The following is a 20,000-nucleotide window of genomic DNA, read 5'->3' on the forward strand; positions in this document are numbered from 1 at the left end:
ATATATATATATCTTACATTTGTTTGTATTTACTTAAACCCATCTGAATATTTATGGCATTATGGACACGCACTTGCTTCTACGCACTTGCTTCTACTGAAGTGTATAGGTGTATGTATATCAATATATAAGTAATCTTATTCTCGTGTGATTTTCGGGGTGACCCATGGATAACGGTAAGAGTAATCGTCGTGGTGATAGTATTACCTTAGTAGTAGTATTACCGCAGGGTAAAGTAGTAGATAAAGAGATGAAAAGAGGGTGTGATGATAAAGGACACATAAAAAAACTTGTGTGTGTGTGTGCATGCATGTATACTTGTGTTTATATAGAATTATTTATGAAGTACGTGACACAGAATGAGTGGTGAGGTAAACCCAAAAATCAATTGGAGTTTTATTACTAATATTTCGTCCTAAAAGGACCTCTTCAGAGTGTACACAAACAAATAAGATGTCAGCTTGTATACTGCCAGCTTATCCCGTTCCTCCCCGATCATCGTAGCTCTTCCCAAATCTCCGCTCGGCCTCGCAAAGAACCAAGTCGCTCACTATCCTTCCTAACTTGACAAAGCCATCACGTTGGCTGCTACACGGCTGCAAACTGATGTAGGCTGCCTCGATTATTCTTCTTCCTTTCTTGGATAGTCCTCTATGAAGCAAATCTGTTTTTTTTTTGTTTTTTTTTTTTTCAATCTCGTAGGTGGCCAAAGCTGTCAAGGAGGACCACTAAAGAATCTGAAGTCCGGTGGGCTCTGACGTCGCTTTTGTGCTCAGATGTTCTCTTATTAATTCCTCTGCCAATTTACTTGGTTCTTCGTGAGGCCGAAGGTAGGTGTGGGAGGAGCGACGATGGTCGGGGAGGAACGGGATAAGCTGGGAGTAAATAAGCTGACATTTTATTTGTTTGTGTACACTCTGAAGAAGTCCTTTTAGGACGAAACGTTAGTAATAAAACATAAGAGGAATTAGCCACACCTTCACTATATAACCAATCCACAGTGAGTTCACGACAAAGTTAAGACTCGAACTTGAAGCTCAAGTATGACCTCGTTGTCTCCTCCCCCAGGTTGTGGCTACGGTCGTCTGGCTGATCGTCGAGATACCAGGCGCTCGGTTCGACTACCCGACCCGTGACCAGGTCATCCTCAAGTGCTGCATCAAGGACTCGTCGTTTCTGCTATCGTTGGTGTACAACATGTTCCTCATCACAACCTGCACCGTCTACGCCGTCAAGACCCGGAAGATCCCTGAGAACTTCAACGAGAGCAAGTTTATCGGGTTCACGATGTACACGACCTGTATCATCTGGTTGGCCTTCGTGCCCATCTACTTCGGAACCGGCAATTCCTTCGAGGTGAGTCGTGTCAACTCGCACGGTCCGTTTAGTCAACCCGCTGCTCCGCACGTACCATCAACCCCTGGTGCCATGGCCTGTTTCACTACTTATATAAAAGTACTCTCACTTTCTCTTATAGAATTTCTTTTAATTTTATCAAGTTCTCCATCCACCTCTGGTGCCTGAGCCTGTTTCATTATCTGTATCAAAATACGTTCAGCTTTTCTTCCTGATTCTTGGTTTTTTTTTTTTTTTTTTTTTTTTTTTTTAATCAAATAGACCATCCATTCCTGGTGCGCTGTGTTTTAATCGGAAGTTATACCACCGCACGCACATTTCAACCCCCTCTTCATACCATTTAGATTAAATTAAATGAAAAAATATATAAGATAAAATAACAGGTTTAGAGCTTGTCAAACAAATTACACATCGCCCAAGAAAATGTTGTGTTGATACGTTCATTGTAAATGTCTACCTTTTCTTTCCTTTTTGTCAAATGCTTTTTTCGTGTCTTTGGTTGATTTTTCAATAATCTGGAAATACTCCGAGACTTTTTGTGATAATAATACAAAAACTCGGAGAGTGAAAGAGAAAGAAGAGAGACAGAGAGCGAGGGGGTGAAAAAGGGAAGAGAAGGAAATGAGAGTGAAGCAAGGTTAAATAGAAGTATACTTTTTGCTAACTTTTTGCACATAGAAGTATATTTGGGAGGGAAGGCAGAAGGATTGAAAGAACCAAAGGGAACCCATAATACAGAGAGGTTCATCATAAGAACTAGCATGAGAGGCTCATCATAAGAACTAGCAAGAAACTTGTCTAAGTCAATCTCTTAAATAGCCGTAGGGATGATTTGTGTGTTTCTGTGTGTGGGGTGGGACGAGTATGTGTTTGTGTTTATGTTTGTATTGGTGTGTGTTTATGTGTTTTTTGTTTGTGTGGATGTGTTTACATATGTGTGTGTATTTGTATGTACGTAATTGTGTATATGTTTATGGATTTGGGTTTCTTGCATATATATGTGAGTGTGTGCGTGTGTGTGGGTATGTGTGTGTGTTCGGTATGTGTTTATGTTTGTACGTGTGTGTGTGTGTGTGTGTGTGTGTGTGTGTGTGTGTGTGTGTGTGTGTGTGTGTTTGTGGGTGTATTTGTATGTACGTGTTTATGTATGTGTGTATATGTATTTGTGTTTCTTAAGTATGTGGTACTGTGTGTGTGTGTATGTACACGGTATGTGTTTATGTTTGTTTGTGTGTGTGTATGTGTGTGTGTGTGTGTGTGTGTGTGTGTGTGTGTGTGTGTGTGTTTGTGTGTATGCATTTTTATGTTTAAGTTTGTGTGTGTATACGGTATGTTTGTGTGTGTGTTTGCATGTGTGTTTGTATGTGTGTTTTTGAGTGTATGCATTTGTATGTATAAGTTTGTGTATGCATAAGCTTGTATTTGTATATGTGTACGTGTGTGTGTGTTTTTCTGTATGTGTGTGTGGGGAGAGTTTACCTAATTACATTTGCCTAATGGTCGTATACAGTAACAGGGGGTTTATACGGTCTAACGACGGTTCGTCGAACGCGGTTCGACAGACACGTGTTTGAAGTGATGTGTGAACGTGTGAACGGGGTATTTGGGGTTTAACCAACGTGTTCGACAATCAAATACCCCGTTCACACGATCACACATCACTTTAAATACGTGTCTGTCGAACCGCGTTCGACGAACCGTTAGACCGTGTAAACCCCCTCTAAAAGAGCAACGCTCGTGGGGTCCCGTTTCCTAGTCTCCATTTTATCATAACTAGCACTCAGATTCATGTACAGTTCCAACTTAGTCTATATCCTTGATTCCCAATGTATGTGTGTTTGTGGAGGTTTAAGGAGTCTTATCAAAGGGAGGAGGTAATGTTAGATCAGTATCAGAAGGGTGGGGCAGCTGGAGTTTCTTGTGGGTGCTTCCTGGGCGTTTATATTGCGTAAATTTCAGCAAGTTTGTTTTTAATTTTTCTTTAATTGGGAGCGACTTTGAGTAAATTAAAAATTGGTCAGAAAATATATTCTCTTAGTACAGTTGGTGTGCAGCTGTGGATACAAATTCTCTCTCACGCACACACGCATACATACACACACACACACATACACACATAAACACACACACAAATGCACACATAGGAAATAGGCAAGAACTGGTTTACAAATAGAGTGGTCAACGAGTGGAATAGGCCTAGTAATCATGTAGTTAGCGCTGAAACTATCCGTTGTTTTAAGAGAAGGTTAGATATATTTATAGATGGAGAAGATAGGTGGTCATGGACTTTGAACTGCCTTGTGTAGGCCTTATGGTCTCTTGCAGTTTCCATCATTGTGATATTCTATGTTCACATACACACACACACACACACACACACACACACACACACACACACACACACACACACACACACACACACGCACATACACACATACACAATCCCTTCTATTCACGGACCTGCTTGGATTTTATCATCACAACGTCACATAGTCAACAAATCCACAGAACATTTCCTTGCTCATTGTCACAAATAAAACTTAACATTATAAGGTATACAACGAAGAAGTCAAGCGCGTAGTGAGCCTTGTTCACTACCTTCCTGATGTGCCTAGACGTCTGTGGGCCCGCAAAGCGGACCAGGCTCCTAGTTCATTTCTGTTTGCTGAAGCTTTGATTGTTTTTCCTCGATGTAAATTGCAAGATGACTTTACACTTCTCAGATGACTTCCCTTCACCTTCCCCCACCCCCGCCAGCGTCTTAAACCTTACCCCTACACCCCACCCTCATCCTCCTGTTTCATTCATTTGCCTAAAAACATCATCAGAGACCACTTGTCTGCTTCTGTTTATTCTTCGTCAGTTAGGATGCAGCTGAACGCGACCCTTCTTCACTCTCCCTCCTCCCTTCCTCTCTCTTTTTTTCCCTCCCTCCCTCCCTCCCCCTCCCTCTCCCCCTCCCTCTCCCCCTCCTCCCTCTCTCCCTCCCCCCTCTCTCCTTTCCTCACTGTCTCCCTATATTCCTCTCTCCATTCCCTCTTCTCTCCTTTCTCCCCTCTCTCCCTCTATCCTTCCCTTCCTCTCTCCCTTCCTTCCTCTTTCCTTTCCTCCCTCTCCTCTCCCCCTCCCTTCCTCTTTCCTTTCCTCCCTCTCTCCACCCTCCTCTCTCCTTTCCTCACTGTTTCCTTCTCTTCCTCTCTCCTCTCTTCTCCTCTCCCTCCCTTTCTCCCTTCCTTCCTCTATCCTTCCCTCCTTCTCTCCCTTCCTCCCTCCCTCACTCCCTTTCTTCCTCTATCCTTCCCTCCCTCTCTCCCTTCCTCCCTCCCTCTCTCCCTCCCTCCCTCCCTCTCTCCCTTTCTTCCTGTATCCTTCCCTCCATCTCTCCCTCCCTCCCTCCCTCTCTCCCTTTCTTCCTGTATCCTTCCCTCCATCTCTCCCTCCCTCCCTCCCTCTCTCCCTTTCTTCCTGTATCCTTCCCTCCATCTCTCCCTTCCTCCCTCCCTCTCTCCCTTCCTTCCTCTATCCTTCCCTCCCTCTCTCCCTTCCTACCTCCCTCCCCTTCTCTCCCTCTCTTCCTCCCTCCTTCTCTCCTTTCCTCACCGTCTCCCTTCCTTCTTCTCTCTTTTCCTTCTCTCTCTCCCTCTCTCCCTCTCTCTCCTTCCCTCCCTTCCTCTTTTACTTCCTTTCTTTACTCCCCCTCACTTCTTCCATTCCTCCTTTCCTCCCTCATTCTTCCCTCTCCTTCCCTCCCTCCCTTCCTCCTTACCTCCCTTTCTTCACTCTCCTTCCCTCCCTCTCTTCCATCATCCCTCCCTCCACCCTTCCCTCCCTCGTCTTCCTCCTCCCCCCCCAGCCTCTCCCTTCCCCTCCACACCAGAGGAAAAATCACCGACCCGAAAGATGGAGAGACGCACGTTTCCGGCCGAGTGTCTGTTCGTAATCTGTTCCATTCACTCACTCACTCATTTACTCACTCACTCACTCATTCATTCGCTCACTCACTCATCAACTCGCTCATTCACTCACTCACTCACTCATTCACTCACTCATTCACTCACTCACTCATTCACTCACTCATTCATGTGTGTATGTGTATGTGTGTGTGTACGGTATGTTTGCGAGTGCGCGCGAGTGTGTGTGTGTTTGTGTGTGTGTGTGTTTGTGTGTGTGTGTGTGTGTGTGTGTGTGTGTGTGTGTGTGTGTGTGTGTGTGTGTGTGTGTGTGTGTGTGTGTGTGTGTGTGTGTGTGCTTAAAGATAATGAAACAAAGAAGACCAGATAATTTCCTGACAATGTTCTTCGCAGCATTAACATAACCACATTTATGAAGAACACAGATCATCTTGTAGATTTTGTGTTTTCGTGTGCTTGTCACTCCAAGGGCCTGGTGGATCTGGGGGAGGAGCTGGCTGTTCCTCGAGTTCTCAAAACCTTTGTCTCGTCCTCGAACGTACTCGAGGATAACGTCCTGAGGCTGACCTCACCCCAGTCTTACGAAGAAATCTGACTTGGTGTCTCCATCTATTAGTCTGATCTCCCAATAAGTTCCTGGTCTCCTCGTGGTGAAGGAAGAGAAACAAGAAACACACACACAGGTACACACACATACATACACACACACACACACAGACACACACACACACACACACACACTCAAATACACACACAACACCAAGGGTGGATTCTTGCTGGTGATGTACCTGTGAGATGTATGTGTAAGAGGATTATCTCCCTCTGCTGCCCATCTCCAAACACATCAACTCACCTCACTCACATCCATCTGCCTTCGGGGAAAGTTAGCGCTCTCCAAGTACTTCTGGATATAATATCGTTCATCATTCGTAAAAAAAAAAAAAAAAAAAAAAAAAAAAAAAGAGCTGTTGGCTCAGCTGATCCGACGGCGGTGTCGAAGAGGAAGAGGAAGCGTCGAGGAGCACAATTTTTGGCGCCAGTCCGAGAGGATCCGAATGATTTTTGTTTTGTGGAAACACTTCAATCGTGAGGATGTGCATTGGTGCGTGAGCCCGCGCACACACGCGGATACACACAACGCCCAGGGCTGAAAATTTCAGCATCGCTGTAGTGTCAGCCGGCATTCCAACTCTAGTGAGCAATGGGTTGTATGTGTGGGTGTGGATGTAAGGTCATTGCATTACCCATAGACCGGGTATTGAGTACTGAGCTCTCATCCGAGAGGGTAATAGCTGTCGATCACGAGTTTAGCACGTGACCAGAGACCATGATGAATCACACACAATACACACACTCACACACACACACACACACACACACACACACACACACACACACACACACACACATAAACACACACACACAGCCTTGTCGCAACCTTATTCGCGCCTCATACCCTTTGTAAGATGATAGAAAACGGAGCGAGGTTTTCTCCTTTTGGATCTTGTTCAACGTGTATCTCTACCACAAAGTAAACAAATTGATTCTCGGGACTCATTTGCTCGCTCGTTTGGTCTCGTGATCGAAGCCATAAGCTCTCAGAGCCTCGTTTGCAGTTTGTTGATTGGTTTATTTTTCTTTTCTGGGCTAGAGAAAGAGAGAGAGCGAGAGAGACAGAGAGGGAAAGAGAGAAACAGAAAGAGAAGGAGAGAGAGAGAGAGAGGGAGAGAGTACAGTTTTGATCTCCATCCTATAGAATGGATATTAATTCCCTAGAATCAGTAAAGAGGAGAATTACTCAAATGAAGAGAGAGAGAGGGAGAGAGAGAGAGAGAGAGAGCGAGAATACAGTTTTGGTCTCCGTCCTACAGAATGGATGCTTCACTAGAATCAGTACAAAGGAAAATGACCAAAATGATACACGGGTTTAGGAATTTATCATACGAAGACAAGCTTAGGGAACTTAACTTACACTCTCTGGAAAGACGAAGAGTACGGGGTAATGTATTAGAGGTATTCAAATGGGTCAAAGGTTTTAACAAGGGTAATGTAGGCAAGGTCATCATATTAAGACAGCGGGCAGGACTCGTACTAATGGATTTAAATTGTACAAATTTAAGTTTAAGAAGGAAAAAGGCAAGAACTGGTTTAACAACAGTGGTTTAAGAACGAAATGGACTTTAGTAACAATGTAGTTAGTGCAATAATTGGATTTTTTCAAAGAGAAGATAAGACAATTTTATGGCTAGGAATGATAGGTGGAAAGGGACATGGATCTGCATAATGTAGGCCTTATGGTCTGTTGCAATCTCCATCATTCTCATGTTCTTATGAGAGAGGCAGGCAGGCAAGGAGGCAGGTATATAGACAGACAGATACGGACAGACAAGCACAGACAGAGAGACAGACAGTCCGGCGCTCAAATTTTGTCCTTTTTTTTTTTTTTTTTTTTTGTGTCCCGGTCAGGCCCCCACACTTTGATCAATGGGACAGAGGAAGCCTCTGAAGTTGGCCAGAACAAAATATGTAAAGGGTATCGTGTCTGAATAGGGATTAAATTCTTAAGTATTAACACCTCACACAACACAGGAACCTCCCCTACCCTTCTCCTTCCTCTCGCCCCATCCTCTTCCCCCTCCCCTCCTCCCTCCTCCTCGTCTTCCTTCCCCCTCGCTACCCTGCCTCCTTCCCGACCCAAGTCTCCCCCCCATCTTCCCCCCCCTCTCAACTCCCACTACTCCCCCACAAACTCTCACTCCAACTCCCCTCCCCCAACTCCCCCCCAGGCTCCAAGAAGCTGATACAAGTTGTACCAAGTATTGGCAGAGCCAAAGCCACAGAAGAGCGAGGCGCAATTGTTAGCGAAATTGCGCTAACTTAGCGGAAATACAAGCGGCACTAAACAGTTAAACCAACACGGTAAGTGAGTTAGGGAAGAAGCGAAGAGGAGGAGGAGGAGGAGGAAGAGGGGAAGGGTTAGATACCCAGAGAAGTAGAATCTCCTACTCTCATTCCTGTGCCCCTATCTCCCCCTCTCCCTTCCCCCATTTCCCCTTCTCCCCTCTCCCCTCTCCCCTCTCTCCTTCTCCCCTTCCCCATCTCTCCCTCTCCCCATCTCTCCCTCTTCCCTTCTCCCCCTCTCCTCTTCTCCCCATCTCCCCCCTCCCCATCTCTCCCCTCCCCATCTCTCCCCCTCCCCATCTCCACCTCCCATCTCCCCCTTCCACATCTCTCCCCACCCCATCTCCCCTCCTCCCCCTCCCCTCCCCATCTCTTCCCCTCCCCATCTCTCCCTCCCCTCCCCATCTCTCCATCTCTCCATCTCTCCCTCTCCCCTTCTCCCCCTCCCCTTCTCCTCCTCCTCCCCCTTCCCACCCATCTCTCCTCCTTTTCTCCCCCTTCTTACTATCTCCCCTTCCCTATCTCCACGTCTCCCCATCCCCCCTTCCCCATCTTCCCTTCACCTCCCCATCTCTCCCTCTCCCCTTCTCCCCTCTCCCCTTCTCTCCCTCTCCCTCTCCCCTTCTCTCCCTCTCCCAGCTCCCCCTCTCCCCTTCTCCCCCTCCCCCTTCTCCCCCTCCCACTTCCCGTCTCCCCCGATTTCCCCTTCTCCCCCTCCCTCTCCCATCTCTCCCCCTTCCCCACCTCCCCTCTTCCCTTCTCCACCTCCTATCTCTCCACCTCCCATCTCTCCCCCTTCCCCACCTCCCCTCTTCCCTTCTCCCCTCCCCCTCTCCATCTCTCCCTCTCCCCTCCCCCTCTCCCCCTCTCAACCTCCCCTTCTCCATCTCTCCTTCTCCCTTTCTCCCCCTCCCCATCTCCCTCTCTCCTATCTCCCCCTCTACCCTTCTCCTCCGCCCCATCTCCCCCTTTCCCCTTCCCACTTCCCTCCTGATCTCTCCCCTCTTCCCCATCTCCCCCTCTACCCTTCTCTCCCTCTCCCTCCCCCATCTCCCCTTCTCCCCTCCTCCCCTCCCCCTCCGCATCTCTTCCTCTCCTCATCTCTCCCTCTCCCTTTCTACCCTTCCCCCATGTCCACCTCTTCCCTTTTCCCCCTCCCCCTCTCCTCCTATTCTCCCTCTCCCCATCTCCCCTTCTCCCCATCTCCCCATCTCTCCCCATATTCCTTCTCTCCTTTCCCTTTCTTTCCTCTCCCCTTCCCCATCTCTCTTCTTCACTCTCTTATCTACTCTCTCCCTTCTGCCCTCACCCCTCCTCTCTTTCCCTCTCTTTTTACTCTTTCTCTGCACTCTCCCCACTCCCCACTTTCCACTCCCCTTTCCCTCGCCACTCTCCCCTCTCACCTCTTCTCTCTCCCTCCCCCACTCCTACTCTCTCCACTCCTATTTCCTCTCTCCACTCTACTGTCTCCTGTCTCCTCTCTCCCCTGCCCCCGCTCCTTCCCCCTACCGCCCCATTTCTCTCTCCATTCCTCTCTCTGTCTCTCTCCATTCCTCTCTCCATTCCTCTCTCTCCATTCCTCTCTCCATTTCTCTCTACATTCCTCTCTCCATTCCTCTCTCCATTCCTCTCTCTATCTCTCTCTCCATTCCTCTCTCCATTTCTCTCCCCATTCCTCTCTCCATTCCTCTCTACATTCCTCTCTCTATCTCTCTCTCCATTCCTTTCTCCATTCCTCTCTCTCCATTCCTCTCTCCATTCCTCTCTCCATTCCTCTCTCCATTCCTTTCTCCATTCCTCTCTCCATTCATCTCTCTATCTCTCTCTCCATTCCTCTCTCCATCTCTATCTTTCTCCCGTCAACCCCCACTCCCCCTTCTCCCCCATCTCCCTTTCCCCCTCTCCCTCCCATCCCCCTCTCCCCCCTCTCCCCCCCTTTCCCTCCCATCCTGTCACTGACCCCCTTAAGAGAACCAAACCAACACAAATCAACTTAGGCAGATAAGACAATCAAGTCTAAACGGAGGTTCTGAACTTGACTTGGGTATCCAAGAGGAGGAGGTGCAGGAGGTGTAGGAGGAAGTGGAGGAGGTGGAGATGGAGGTGATGGTTGAGGAGGATGTGGAGGTGAAGGAGGAGGTGGAGGTGAAGGAGTAAGTGGAGGAAGAAATTGAGGTGGAAGAGCAGGTGAAAGAACAGGTGGAGGTGGAGGAGGAGGATGTGGTAGTGGGGGTGGAGGTGGTGGTGGGTGGGTGTGGAAGTGGGGCGGTAGTGGAGGTGGTAGTGTGGAGTGGAAGTGGAAGTCGTGGAGGTATTTGTGAAAATGAGAGAAAGAAGATGGAGGAGAGTTGCAGAGTTACGGAAACGGAAGACAGAAGAGGAAGAGGAAGAGAGGAGGAAGAGGAAGAGAGGAGGAAGAGGAAGAGAGGAGGAAGAGGAAGAGAGGAGGAAGAGGAAGAGAGGAGGAAGAGAAAGAGAGGAGGAAGAGGAAGAGAGGAGGAAGAAGAAGAGAGGAGGAAGAGGAAGAGGAGGAAGAGGAGAAGAGGAGGAAGATGTTTCATTCATTACTCTTTCTACTAAACATCCATTCCATCGTCCTTCCCGATATCACTCGGTCGTCTCATCTGTTTCCTACCATCCACGTTTTTTCTTTTTCTTTTTCAAACCAACACCGGTGACTGTCACCTGCCCAGACGATCCAAAACTATTGGTGGCGGCTTCTGCCGCAGTCAAACAGTTTCCGGATATGAGCTGGTAGCTAGCGACTCATAATTACAACTCTCTTAAAATCTTTCTTCTCTCGTCAAGGACTCTTCCGCTCTCTTCCGCTCTTTTTGTCACTATTTTATTTCGCGCGGGTTCTCTTTTTATCCACAAACTATAAAATGTAATAGAAAACAAAGAGAGATAGAAGATATCGGCAAAAGGACCATTTGGTCCATAGGTTAGTCAGATGAAACGTACAAAAAAGAGAGAGTGAGGAAGGAAGAGAGAGAGAGAGAGAGAGAGTGAGAAAAGAGAGGGGAGAGACAGTGTAAAGGAGGAAGAGAGGAAAGAGAAAGAAAGGGGAAGAGAGGAGAGAGAGATAAGAGGGAGAGAGAAAGAAAAAGAGAGAGTCAAAGAGAGTGAAGTGGGAAGAGAGAAGAGAGAGAGAGAGAGAGTGATCCTATGGGTTCCCAACGCATTCCCGCATCCGTTTCCAATTGCAGTCCTAATCACATCCCACGGTTCAGCAACCGGGGCCAGTCGGAGGCTGACTGACTGACTTACTGACTGACTGAACAGAGTTGCCATTCCTCGTCGACTTCCGTTGCAAACAGAGACTGTTGTTGCATCGCATGAGCGTCTTCTTCTTAAACGGCTTTTTCATTTCTGTTTCTTTCTTATTTTCTTATTTCATTTCTTTATGTCCCGGTCAGGCCCCCACATTTTCGTCTTCGAGTAAAATAGATATTTACATAAGTAAATAGAAAATAATAGAAAATATAATAGATAAATGAACAGTGAAATGAATAATGAAAAATAAAACTTGCACAATGAATCTTCTTCGTAAAGTTTCTCATGACCCTTTGAAATGTTAACCTTTCCTTATGTGGACAATAATAACGTTGACAATAATCCGACACTGCATTAATAACATTACTCGGTTATTGTTACTTAATATGTCTTGCATGGGTGACCCTTAAATCACACACATATATATATATATATATATATATATATATATATATATATATATATACATATATATATATATATATATATATGTGTGTGTGTGTGTGTGTGTGTGTGTGTGTGTGTGTGTGTGTGTGTGTGTGTGTGTGTGTGTGCATATATATATATACATATATATATGTTTATATATATATATATATATATATATATATCGAGCACAACAACAAATGTATTTGTATAACTTTGACACAACATTGGCTCAGTTTCATTTGTTCCTTTAGTGGCCCATCTCGTGCCAAACGCAACGCTGAATTAGTGTCTCTGAGCGGAGACGTGTCCAACTGACCCTTTGTTGAACAAGCACCATCTTGTTTGCAATTTGCAACTTGAGGTTGCCAACACCAGGGATATGCATGACTTACCCCAACACTTCCCGAGCACGGAACTGAGTTACAAAGCAATTTACATGAGAACTTAAGAATAAAAGGAGATTGCAAGAGACCATAAGGCTTACACTAGGCAGTTCCATGCCCATGATCAATTATCATCCTCATACATAATGTTATCTAACCTCTTTAAGCAGCCAATAGTTTCAGCCCTCGCGACGTCAAGGTTAAGTCTATTCCATGTTCTCCTTCCTTCCCTTCCATCATTCATCCATCCTTCCATCTCCATCCTTCCATCCTTTCCTTCCATCCTTCCACCTTCCTCCTTCCTTCCTTCCTTCCATCCATTCCTTCCTTCCATTCCTTCCATCTTCCTTCCTTCCATCCTTCCCATTCCCCTTCCCTCCTTCCTTTTTCCCATCCTTCCTTCCTTCCATCCTTCCTTCCCATCCATCCTTCCATCCCTTCCTCTTCCTTCCATCCCACCCTTTTCCCTTCCTTCTCTTCCTTCCATCCTTCCACCCTTCCTTCCATCCTTTCTTCCACCTTTCCTTCCACCTTTCCTTCCTTCCATTCTTCCACCCTTCCATCCATTCTTCCTTCCTCCTTCCATCCTTCCTTCCTCCTTCCATCCTTCCTTCCATCTTTCCCTCCACCTTTCCTTCCATCCTTCCTTCTTCCTTTCACCCTTCATTTTTCCACCCTTCCTTCCATCGTTCTTCGGTCCTTCCTTCCACCTTTCATTCTTCTATCTTTCCTTCCTTCCACTTTTCAATCAGTCCATCCTCGCTTTCTTCCCCTCCTTCCTACCTTTCTTCCTTCCTTCCTTCCTTCCATCCTCCCTTCCTTACTCTCTTCCATTCCCTCCCCACCTCCTTCCCTCCCCCTTTTTCTTTCTCCCTCCCTCCCTTCCACCCCCTTCTTTACCCCCTTCCCTCCATCCTTCCCTTCATCCCTCTCTTCCTTTCTCTCTTCCTTCGACCCTACCTCCCCATCTTCCTTTACTCCCATCCTTCCCCCTTCCTTCCTACCTCCATCCCTCTCTTCCTTTACTTCCTTCCTCCCCCTTCCCTCACCTCCTCCTCCCTCTTCCCCCTCCCTCTCTTCCTTTACTTTCTCCCTTACTTCTTCCCTCCCTCTCTTCCTCTAATCTCTCTCTCTCTCTCTCTCTCTCTCTCTCTCTCTCTCTCTCTCTCTCTCTCTCTCTCTCTCTCTCTCTCTCTCTCTCTCTCTCTCTCTCTCTCTCTCTCTCTCTCCTTTCTTCCAATCTCGCGCTCGGCCTCCACAGTGAACATGATTTTCTCTTTATTGTTATCACCATGTGTAATTACCCATTATCATCTATTATCATATACTCTTGTCTAGGATAGTGCAATATTCTATTTTCGATACACACAAACACACACACAGACACACACACACACATACACACGCACACACACACACACACACACACACACACACACACACACACACAGATATATATATATATATATATATATATATATAAACATATATATACATGTATATATATATTCATATATATATATATATATATATATATATATATATATATATATATATATATATATATACAGTATATATATATTATTTTTTACCAAGCAGGTGCAGATCGTGACTTTGTTTGTAGCCATACTAATCTCATTATTCTTGTCACGTTTTCATAATGATTTGTTTATTATATATATATGTATATATATATATATATATATATATATATATATATATATATATATATATATATATATATATATACATTTTTTAACCAAATAGGTGCAGATCACGACATTGTGTGTGGCCATCTCGCTGTCGGCCTCCGTGGCCCTGACGTGCCTCTACTCGCCCAAGATCTACATCATCGTGTTCCATCCGGACAAGAACGTCCGCAAGCTGACCATGAACAGTGCCACCTACAAGAAGACTCCCGCCGCTTCGAGCGCGCCATCTACCAATCATGGTAAGAGGGAGGAGGGAGAGAGGGAGGGAGGGAGGGCGAAGGAGGGAGGGAGGTCAAAGGAGGGAGGGAGGGCGAAGGAGGGAGGGAGGTAGGGAGGGGGAAGGAGTCGTGTGTGTGTGTGTGTGTGTGTGTGTGTGTGTGTGTGCGTGCGTGTGAATGTGTGCGTGTGTGTGTGTGTGCGTGTGTGCGTGTGTGTGTGTGTGCGCGCGCGCGCGCTAGAGTTATAAAGATTTAGAACTCGATGTGAATGAGGAATGAGATAAAGGAAGGTATGGGGAGAAGAATATTGTCAAGTGAGGTTGAAATATCCGCGGGTAAAATATCCGGGGATGAAATGTCCGCGGATGAAATGTTCGGGGTCGAAATATCCGCGGGTGAAATATTCGCGGTCGAAATATCCACTGTCGAAATATCCACGGGTGAAATACCCACGGGTGATATATTCGCGATCGAGATATTCGCCCCGAACCTGAAGACGAAGAAACCAGAAGTAAAGACAGAAGCTCCATCGACGTCTTACGTCTGAGGTTCTCTGAAGTGGAGGGCGAAAGGGTTTCCTGTTTTCTCTCGAACTCAGAAGAGGCGACTTCGAGTAGGAGAGGGAGGGAGGGAGGGAAAGAAGGGGGGAAAAACGAGGGGAAGACTTTCGCTCGGCCGTTCTGTCAGAACGACATCGCCGCCGGCAGAAGCATGTCCTAACTCCAGGAGTCCTTTTCAGTGGCCGGAAGAGGAAGAGGAGGGGTGGGAGGAGGAGGAGGAAAGAGGGAATAAGGCTGAGGGAGAGTGAGGGGAGGAGACGGAGGAAAAGTAGGAAGAGGACAAGAAGTATGACCAAGAGAAGGAGGAGGAGGAGGGCTGGGAGGGAGAGGAGGAGGAGGAAAGAGGGAATAAGGCTGAGGGAGAGTGAGAGTGAGAGGAGGAGAGATAGGAAGTGTAGGAAGAGGACGAGAAGTATGACAAAGAGAAGGAGGAGTAGGGGGGGGGGAGGGAGGGAGGGAGGGAGTGACTAGATAGAAAAGGGAGTAGGAAAGGAAATAGGGAGAGATTAAGAGGGAAGATGGGGGCAAAGAATGTAAGGAAAAGGGGTGGGGGAGGGGAGTGATTAAGGAGTTCCTGGCCGGTAGGGAGTCCAGGAAAAGCTCTTAACTCCTTCAAAACGGTGACCTACTTCATATATTTCCTTCAGGTTAACGCCAGATGATTTTAGTCAGCTTTAGGGGTAGAAGTACACCTCTCTTATCTGCCAATAAGGATAAAAGGGTTCCACATCCCCTTATCCATCTCCTCAGTCGATTAAAATCGACTGGCCTCCACATGAACTCGAATCTGGCAAGGGTGGTCCCGTGTTCGAAGCCTCAAGGTACGTTTTGCTCGATGCGATTATCGCTCAACGATGATCGTTCATGGCTCAACGATGATCGTCAAACGATTATTTAGAACACTTATTCTTTGTTTCTTGAATGAGGGTGGTTTTGGTTCGAGGTGCAAAGTACAAAGCTGAGGCTTCTGAGTGAACCGACCAACGAGTTTATGTAAAAATGATGCCAGATAGGATAGGCGTCGCCAGACATTGCCTGAAGTAGGCTAACCCCACCTCTAGGAAAGCGGGGAACCGGCTGGAGAAAATCAACACAGAAAACGGGAACTAGGAAAGCCTCAGAAAAGATATATAGAAAGAGAAACGTGTAAAAAATTAATGAACGCATGGATGAATGAGTCGTTTATTGAGAGAGTAGACGTTTCATTATTTATTGAATAAGGAATCAGATCCTCTTTCACTTTGGCCTCGATGTGAGTTGTCTGCTGAAGCCGAAGGGTTAACTATATATATATATATATACATATATATATACATATATATATATATATATATATACATATATATATATATATAGATACATACATACATACATACACACACACACACACACACACACACACACTCATATATATATATATATATATATATATATGTGTGTGTGTGTGTGTGTGTGTGTGTGTGTGTGTGTGTGTATACACACAATGTGTATACACACACACACACACACACACACACACACATATATATATATATATATATATATATATATATATATATATATATATATATATATATATATATATATATATATATATGAGAGAGAGAAATTCGCTAGTGACAACATTAATCAATTTTATAATAGTCGAATGTAGGATTCGAACCCACTGCTTTAGCCGAACGGATAAAGGCATTAGGAAGCTTATCTTACCGGTGGCTGAAGCAGTGGGTTTGAATCCTACACGCGACTGCCATAAAAATCATCATACACACACACACACACACACACACACACACACACACACACACACACACACACACACACACACACACACACACACACACTCACATATATATATATAAATGATATTTAGATACTGTAAATAAATATCTATATATATATATAAATATATATATATTTCCAATTTTGTAGTGAAATATTATACCTCTATGACTTAATATTTCTGAGGGACATTTCATATAGAAATGGGAATTTAGAACTGTTTGCTGCATGGACCAACAGTTATATTTGGAAGGTATAGAAATGTCTCGGCCACCGTGTAGTGTGGAATAAGAATATTGTCACTGCGTTCCCTCTCCCGCTCTTCATATATATATATATATATATATATATATATATATATATATATATATATATATGTATATATACATACATATATATATATACATATATACATATATATATGATATATATCTATATATATATATGTATATATATATACATATATATATACATATATATATATATATATATATATATATATATATATATATATATATATATATATATATATGATAAGCTGTATCATGATGGGGCTTGATCCCAAGCGCTGTTCATAATCGGTAACTTCCATTCAAGAATGTAAACCTAGTTACTCTCCACTTAACTTCGTTGAAAAATAAGCCCATTTTCTATGAGTCGCAGAGTGACAATCCAGTTTGGTCCATATTAGGATGGTTTGCATTATGTGTCGTTCAGTGAGGACGAGTTGACCCAATTCCGTGCTTTGACCTGGTTTAAGAAATGGTTAAGAGGGTTTAGATGGTTTTAAGGGAAACAAGGGCCAAGTAAACGTTTTTTTATTTTGGATATTTGACCGTCATGCGGCGGAAAGAGGGATGGACCTTCATCTGCGAGGTTCTAAGATGGGAAAGGAGCGATGAATGAATTCAGGATCGGTTTTGGGTGTATAAATATATATATATATATATATATATATATATATATATATATACATATGTGTGTGTGTGTGTGTGTGTGTGTGTGTGTGTGTGTGTGTGTGTGTGTGTGTGTGTGTGTGTGTGTGTGTGTGTGTGTGTGCGTATGTGTGAATGTATACATGTTTGTACATGTATATATGGATGTCTGCGACTTCAAGCAAGTATACTTTTACCCGTACAACTTCGACTATGTTGACATACAATAACTGAAAAATGTTAAACAAGAAAAAAAAATCATTATCTGATTTTTATTCCTTTTAGCCGGCTTACCTTCGGTTGCCGTGGCAACCGAATCACGGTTGAGGGAGTCCAGTCCAAAACCGAGCGACCTTCACTCCCAGCAAGACCACCTTCACACCGAGCAAAATAACCGTCGACATTTTCCGTCGACTTTTACTGTCGATTATTTTACGTCAATTCTTTTGAGATTTTTTTTTTTTTTGCCACTTTCGTGTGTTTGTGTGAATATACAGGACAAAGACTAAACTTTTGGGACTCTGTCGGTACTGGTGAACAACAGGTTGATCGTTATGCAGACAATTGTGAAGTTAATTATTGAAGATTTATAATTACTTTATTTACCGATTCATCTGTTTCTCGTCATTAGAACAAATATTCAAAATTTTTAGAGCATCTTACTTTTCTCCTCTGCTGGTTGAAAAACTGACTAATTTGAGGAAAATTCTAGTTAAATTATTAACCAAAACGAAATGAAAATTTACAAATATATATATATATATATATATATATATATATATATATATATATATATATATATATATATATATTGAAAACTAAAACAAAAAAATCCTCCTTACGTTTTCCATCTAAGTTAAAAAATTAGATAATTTGGGCAAAACGAAATGAAGATTTACAACAACAACAACAAAAGAAAAAAAAAAACGCGGGGAATAACGTAAACAAAAGGACAATGACGTGTCCATCCCGGCGCGAGACTGGCTGCTGATTGGCTGCCTGTTGCAAATCGTCTTGACGTCCTCGCACCCGATTGGTCATTTTGTCTGTGTGGCAGTGACGCAACACTTCAGAAGCACGACAGATTTCACCGAGTGGCGGCACATTAGGCTAGCATGCTACTTGCTTTTTGCTATTTCGTTTGAGTAGGAGCGACTTCTGTTACAATATTCTAGACTTCCGTAAGAACATCTCAACAATTCTGTGTCTAACATTCTTATTCTAGGTTTAACTTCTCTTGGTTCGTCATTCAACTCCTCACTGTATGATAGAAGAGTAATTTGACATTTGAAAAACAAAAGATCGTTTCTGCTCAAACGAAGTAGCAAAAGCAAATAGTATGCTAGTGAGAAATGTCTAGTGTGCTGCCACCTTTAGGCTTATATTCAATCGTTTCGCACGAAACTAAACATATTTTTCGTTGTTATTGAATATTCAGAATATTTGTTTAACCACACACATATATACACACCCAAACACAAATTACACACACACAAAAACACACACAAACACACACACACACACACACACACACACACACACACTCACGCACACAAACACACACCAAGAAGGATCCCCTAAAATGAAAGAAATAATGGTGACACAGAAAGAAATAAGCGACCAAATAAGGAAACTCGATGTCAGAAAGCCACATGGGCCAGACGGAACAGCGAACTGGATATTAAAAGAATGCATACATGAACTCACAGATAAGATACAAAAGATAATTGACTTCTCACTCATAGAAGGAAAAGTACCACAAGAATGGAAAAATATTAATATTGTACCAATATATAAGGGAGGAAATAAAGAAAATCCAACATATTATAGACCGGTATCCCTTACAAGCACAATTGTAAAAATATGCAAAAGAGTTATCAAAAATAAATTGACTAAACACTTGGAAGAGAACAAAATATTAAACCCCAACCAATTTGGATTTAGAAGTGGAAGATCATGTACTGCAAACTTAATATGCATTTACTCAAGATTGGTAGACATAATACAAGAAAGAGATGGCTGGGCAGATTGTGCCTTCCTGGACCTACAAAAGGCTTTTGACAAAGTACTACACAAAAAAAACTACAAAAAAAAATGAAACAATAGGTGTAATACAAGGAAAATTATTGGAATGGATGAAAGACTTCTTGGTAGGAGGAAAAATGAGTGATACATAGAGAAAAGAACTCAAATGGGTAAACATGATAAGTGGAGTCCCCCAAGGCTCTGTGTTGGCTCCGATAATGTTTGCTATTTATATAAACGACATAGATGAAATAATTGAATGCTATATAAACTTCTTTGCAGATGATGCGAAACTATTGAAGAGAGCGAGTAACGAAGAAGATTGCAAATTTTTTCAGGAAGACCTGGACAAAGTCTGGAATTGGAGTAAAAAGAACGAAGTAAATTTCAACATTAAAGAATTTGGGAATTTGGGAAAAGCAAAAATCGAATATCCGGTCAATACAAAATTGGAACAAAAAAAGTTACAAAAGTAAACTCATAAATACACACACACACACACACGCACACAC

The 20,000-nt window shown here is 43.8% G+C and overlaps 1 protein-coding gene across 1 annotated transcript in view; it reads left to right on the forward strand.

Annotated features, from left to right (window-relative positions):
* LOC143026508 (metabotropic glutamate receptor-like) overlaps positions 1-20,000 on the forward strand; it is a 137,461-nt gene that overhangs the window by 105,399 nt on the left and 12,062 nt on the right. Inside the window, exons 8-9 of the mRNA XM_076187034.1 lie at positions 1,069-1,356; positions 14,024-14,207. Coding sequence (XP_076043149.1) covers positions 1,069-1,356; positions 14,024-14,207 — 472 coding nt within the window. The remainder of the gene's footprint in view (positions 1-1,068; positions 1,357-14,023; positions 14,208-20,000) is intronic.

The sequence above is a fragment of the Oratosquilla oratoria genome, chromosome 6 (genome assembly GCF_046742065.1).
Source record: "Oratosquilla oratoria isolate Oo_2021 chromosome 6, ASM4674206v1, whole genome shotgun sequence".
Classification (NCBI taxonomy): domain Eukaryota; kingdom Metazoa; phylum Arthropoda; class Malacostraca; order Stomatopoda; family Squillidae; genus Oratosquilla; species Oratosquilla oratoria.